The 6,000-nt window shown below is 55.1% G+C and overlaps 1 protein-coding gene across 1 annotated transcript in view; it reads left to right on the forward strand.

Annotated features, from left to right (window-relative positions):
• The window catches only part of wdfy3 (WD repeat and FYVE domain containing 3), a 217,582-nt gene that overhangs the window by 108,338 nt on the left and 103,244 nt on the right, over positions 1–6,000 (forward strand). Inside the window, 2 exon segments of the mRNA XM_031829582.1 lie at positions 3,911–4,129; positions 4,573–4,591. Coding sequence (XP_031685442.1) covers positions 3,911–4,129; positions 4,573–4,591 — 238 coding nt within the window.

The raw sequence follows: 6,000 nt of genomic DNA on the forward strand, positions 1-6,000 counted from the left end.
TACAACCTAAACGTAGCCTAGGTTACATCCTCTAGCTAGCAGATCAATATCGGGTAACAACCCATCTGCCACGCTGATCCTCAACACTGGAGCCCCCCAGGGGTGCGTGCTCAGTCCCCTCCTGTACTCCCTGTTCACCCACAACTGCGTGGCCAGGCACGACTCCAACACCATCATTACGTTTGCTGATGATACAAAGGTGGTAGTCCTGATCACCGACAACGACGAGACATCCTATAGGGAGGAGAGTTTCAAGTTCCTTGGTTCCAACAAACTATCATGGTCCAAACACACCATGACAGTCCTGAAGAGGACCCAACAATGTTTTTTTCCCCCTCAGGAGACTGAAAAGATTTGGCATGGGTCCCCAGATCCTCAAAAAGTTATACAGCTGCACCATCGAGAGCATCCTGACCTGTTGCATCACCACCTGGTATGGCAACTGCTTGGCATCCAACCGTAAGGCACTACAGAGGGTAGTGCATATGGTCCAGTACATTACTGGGGCTGAGCTTCCTGACATTCAGGTCCTCTGTACCAGGCGGTGTCAGAGGAAGGCCCTAAAAAGGGTCAAAGACTCAAGTCACCCAAGTCTCATAGACTGTTCTCTCTGCCCCCTTCCGGCAAGCGGTACCGGAGCCCCAAGTCTTGGTCGAAAAGGCTCCTTCACAGCTTCTACCCCCCAAGCCATAAGACTGCTGAACAGATAATCAAACAGCCACATGGACTATTTGAAAGGTCTACACTTATTGCATTCCGTACATGTGACAAATACAATTGGATTTAATTTAGTTTCCAAATTAAAATGTCCCAGTTCTTCCGTGGCCTGCATACTCACCAGATAGGTCACCCATTGAGCATGTTTTGGATGCTCTGGATCGACGTGTACAATCTGGATCGACGTGTACAACACAGTGTTCCAGTTCCCTCCAACCATTGAAGAAGAGTGGCACAACATTCCACAGGCCACAATCAACAGCCTGATCAACTCTATGTGAAGGAGATGTGTCACGCTGAATCAGGCAAATGGTCACACCAGATACTGACTGGTTATCTGATCCACTCCATGACTTTTTGTTTAAGGTCTCTGTGACCAACAGATGCATATCTGTGTTCCCAGTCATGTGAAATCCATAGATTAGGGCTAATAAATTTATTTCTAGTGAATGATTTCCTTCTATGAACTGTAACTCGGTAACATTTTTACATATTTGCACGTTGTCCTTTATATTTGTTTGTTCAGTGTAGTAGTATGACGTCATCAGGGCAACTTCATTCATCGAACCAGTCTGGTTCCTCCCAGTCTGCCCGTTATCCCAGTCTGCCCGTTATCCCAGTCTGCCCGTTATCCCAGTCTGCCCGTTATCCCAGTCTGCCCGTTATCCCAGTCTGCCCGTTATCCCAGTCTGCCCGTTATCCCAGTCTGCCCGTTAACCCAGTCTGCCCGTTAACCCAGTCTGCCCGTTATCCCAGTCTGCCCGTTATCCCAGTCTGCCCGTTATCCCAGTCTGCCCGTTATCCCAGTCTGCCCGTTATCCCAGTCTGCCCGTTAACCCAGTCTGCCCGTTATCCCAGTCTGCCCGTTATCCCAGTCTGCCCGTTAACCCAGTCTGCCCGTTAACCCAGTCTGCCCGTTATCCCAGTCTGCCCGTTATCCCAGTCTGCCCGTTAACCCAGTCTGCCCGTTATCCCAGTCTGCGCCCGTTAACCCAGTCTGCGCCCGTTAACCCAGTCTGCCCGTTAACCCAGTCTGCCCGTTAACCCAGTCTGCCCGTTAACCCAGTCTGCCCGTTAACCCAGTCTGCCCGTTAACCCAGTCTGCCCGTTAACCCAGTCTGCCCGTTAACCCAGTCTGCCCGTTAACCCAGTCTGCCCGTTAACCCAGTCTGCCCGTTAACCCAGTCTGCCCGTTAACCCAGTCTGCCCGTTAACCCAGTCTGCCCGTTAACCCAGTCTGCCGTTAACCCAGTCTGCCCGTTAATCCAGTCTGCCCGTTATCCCAGTCTGCGCCCGTTAACCCAGTCTGCGCCCGTTAACCCAGTCTGCCCGTTAACCCAGTCTGCCCGTTATCCCAGTCTGCCCGTTAACCCAGTCTGCCCGTTAACCCAGTCTGCCCGTTATCCAGTCTGCGCCCGTTAACCCAACCAGACCCCGGTTGTCCCAGTCTGCGCCCGTTAACCCAGTCTGCCCGTTAACCCAACCAGACCCCGGTTGTCCCGATCATATACTCCGTGGACCTAAACAAATAATAATACATCATTATTGATGTACAGACCCAGACGCTAAAGCAGACATCCAGAGGATATACACAGCTCAGCCGCCTCTCCCTCTTCTCCCTCTCACCCCTCTCCTCTCTCTCCCCTCTCTCTTCTCCCTCTCGCCCCTCTCTCTCCCCTCTCATCTCTCTCTCCTCTCCCTCTCATCCCTCGCTCCTCTCCCTCTTCTCCCTCTCACCCCTCTCCTCCCTCTCCTCTCCTCTCTCCTCCCCTCTCTCTTCTCCCTCTCGCCCCTCTCTCTCCCCTCTCATCTCTCTCTCCTCTCCCTCTCATCCCTCGCTCCTCTCCCTCTTCTCCCTCTCACCCCTCTCCTCTCCCCTCTCTCCCCTCTCTCTTCTCCCTCTCGCCCCTCTCTCTCCCCTCTCACCCCTCTCTCTCCCCTCTCTCTCCTATTCTTTCTCTCTCTTCTCCTCTCCCTCTCATCCCTCTCTTCTCGCTCTCGCAACCTCTCTCTCCTCTCCCTCTCACCCTCTCTCTCCCCTCTCACCCCTCTCTCTCCCCTCTCTCTCCTATTCTTTCTCTCTCTTTCTCCTCTCCCTCTCATCCCTCTCTCTCTTCTCCCTCTCGCCCCTCTCTCTCTTCTCTCTCCTATCCTCTCTCCCTCTCGCCCCTCTCTCTCCTCTCTCTCTCACCCCTCTCTCTCCTCTCCCTCTCGCCCCTCTCTCTCCTCTCCCTCTCGCCCCTCTCTCTCCTCTCCCTCTCGCCCCTCTCTCTCCTCTCCCTCTTGCCCCTCTCTCCTCTCCCTCTCGCCCCCTCTCTCTCCTCTCTCTCCTATCCCTCTCACCACTCTCTCTTCTCCCTCTCACCCCCCTCTCTCCTCTCTCTCCTATCCCTCTCACCCCTCTCCTCTCCCCTCTCTCCCCTCTCTCTTCTCCCTCTCGCCCCTCTCTCTCCCCTCTCACCCCTCTCTCTCCCCTCTCTCTCCTATTCTTTCTCTCTCTTTCTCCTCTCCCTCTCATCCCTCTCTTCTCGCTCTCGCAACCTCTCTCTCCTCTCCCTCTCTCCCCTCTCTCTCCTATTCTTTCTCTCTCTTTCTCCTCTCCCTCTCATCCCTCTCTCTCTTCTCCCTCTCGCCCCTCTCTCTCTTCTCTCTCCTATCCTCTCTCCCTCTCGCCCCTCTCTCTCCTCTCTCTCTCACCCCTCTCTCTCCTCTCCCTCTCGCCCCTCTCTCTCCTCTCCCTCTCGCCCCTCTCTCTCCTCTCCCTCTCGCCCCTCTCTCTCCTCTCCCTCTTGCCCCTCTCTCCTCTCCCTCTCGCCCCTCTCTCTCCTCTCTCTCCTATCCCTCTCACCACTCTCTCTTCTCCCTCTCACCCCCCTCTCTCCTCTCTCTCCTATCCCTCTCACCACTCTCTCTTCTCCCTCTCACCCCCCTCTCTCCTCTCTCTCTTCTCCCTTTCGCCTCTCACTCTCACCTCTCTCTTCTCCCACACGCCTCTCTCCTCTCCCTCTCGCCCCTCTCTCTCCTCTCTCTCTCTTCTCCCACACGCCTCTCTCCTCTCCCTCTTTCCTCTCCCTCTCTCCTCTCCTATGTCTCTCTCATCCTCATGTATGAAGGCTCATTAATTCTCATCCTCATGTTATCATTAGCTCATTAATTTAACCAGCTCTCTCCCTCTCTCCCTCCCTCCGTGTAGGAGAGCGTCTGTTCCCCCCTCCGTCTGGTCTAAGCTACTCTACGTGGTTCTGTGTGGAGAGGTTCAGCTCTGCCCCCCACACCCACCCTGTCCGTCTGCTGACGGTGGTCCGACGGGCCACATCCTCAGAACAACACTATATCTGTCTGGCCGTGGTTCTGTCTGCTAAGGACCGGTCCCTGACGGTGTCCACCAAGGAGGAGCTGCTGCAGAGCTATGGTACACACACGCACGAACGCAGGAAAACGCACTCATACATACAGGTGTACACGTGCACTCACACCCTTTACCCAAACTGAAATATTGTTCCTGGTTAACCTGGTTTGTAAACCTGATGAATAATCTCGTACTGGATTCACTCCCTTCCCCAGATTAACATCTCTACATAATTCACACAGTCTCTGTAAATAATTTAGTGAAAAAACATCCACACACACACTGGTTCATTCTAGCGCTGCTCTCGACTCTGCAAACCAATACTGTCCTCCCTCTACCACACATACCCAACCCTTATACCACAAATACACAATGTTTTTACAACGTTCACACAACATTGTCTTTTCCTTTCACAGGGAATGACTTCCTACCCAATCTCAACCCCTACTTAAACACTGATGTTTTATCATGTGAACCTTGGAACATCATCCTTCCCTCTTCCACAGTAGATGACTTCAGTGAGGTGTCTTCTCCCTCCTCTCTCCCTCCTCTCCCCCTCTACCCGTTCAACCTCCCTCCTCTACCCCTCCTCTACCCCTCCTCTACCGCTCCTCTCCCCCTCTACCTGTTCAACCTCCCTCCTCTACCCCTCCTCTACCCCTCCTCTCCCCCTCTACCTGTTCAACCTCCCTCCTCTACCCCTCCTCTACCCCTCTACCTGTTCAACCTCCCTCCTCTACCCCTCCTCTACCGCTCCTCTCCCCCTCTACCTGTTCAAACCTCCCTCCTCTACCCCTCCTCTCCCCCTCTACCTGTTCAACCTCCCTCCTCTACCCCCTCCTCTCCCCCTCTACCTGTTCAACCTCCCTCCTCTACCCCTCCTCTACCCCTCCTCTCCCCCTCTACCTGTTCAACCTCCCTCCTCTACCCCTCCTCTACCCCTCCTCTACCCATCCTATATACCTCCTCTACCCCTCCTCTACCCCTCCTCTCCCCCTCCTCTACCCCTCCTCTCCCCCTCCTCTACCCATCCTATATACCTCCTCTCCCCCTCCTCTCTCCCTCCTCTACTCATCCTCTCTCCCTCCTCTACCCCTCCTCTCTCCCTCCTCTACTCATCCTCTCTCCCTCCTCTACCCCTCCTCTCTCCCTCCTCTACTCATCCTCTCTCCCTCCTCTACCCATCCTCTCTCCCTCCTCTACTCATCCTCTCTCCCTCCTCTACCCATCCTCTCTCCCTCCTCTACTCATCCTCTCTCCCTCCTCTACCCATCCTCTCTCCCTCCTCTACTCCTCCTCTCTCCCTCCTCTACCCATCCTCTCTCCCTCCTCTACCCATCCTCTCTCCCTCCTCTACTCATCCTCTCTCCCTCCTCTCCCCATCCTCTCTCCCACCTCTCCCCCTCCTCTCCCCCTCCTCTACCCCTCCTCTCTCCCTCCTCTACCCATCCTCTCTCCCTCCTCTACCCATCCTCTCTCCCTCCTCTACTCATCCTCTCTCCCTCCTCTACCATCCTCTCTCCCTCCTCCTAACTCATCCTCTCTCCCTCCTCTACCCATCCTCTCTCCCTCCTCTACTCATCCTCTCTCCCTCCTCTACCCATCCTCTCTCCCTCCTCTACTCCTCCTCTCTCCCTCCTCTACCCATCCTCCTCCCTCCCTCCTCTACCCTCCTCTCTCTCTCCTCCTCTCCCCATCCTCTCTCCACCTCTCCCCCCTCCCCCTCCTCTCCCCCCCCCCTCCTCTCCCCCTCCTCTACCCCTCCTCTACCCCTCCTCTCTCCCTCCTCTACCCATCCTCTCTCCCTCCTCTACCCATCCTCTCTCCCTCCTCTACTCATCCTCTCTCCCTCCTCTACCATCCTCTCTCCCTCCTCTACCCATCCTCTCTCCCTCCTCTACTCATCCTCTCTCCCTCCTCTACTCATCCTCTCC

The sequence above is a fragment of the Oncorhynchus kisutch genome, linkage group LG8 (genome assembly GCF_002021735.2).
Source record: "Oncorhynchus kisutch isolate 150728-3 linkage group LG8, Okis_V2, whole genome shotgun sequence".
NCBI classification, from domain to species: domain Eukaryota; kingdom Metazoa; phylum Chordata; class Actinopteri; order Salmoniformes; family Salmonidae; genus Oncorhynchus; species Oncorhynchus kisutch.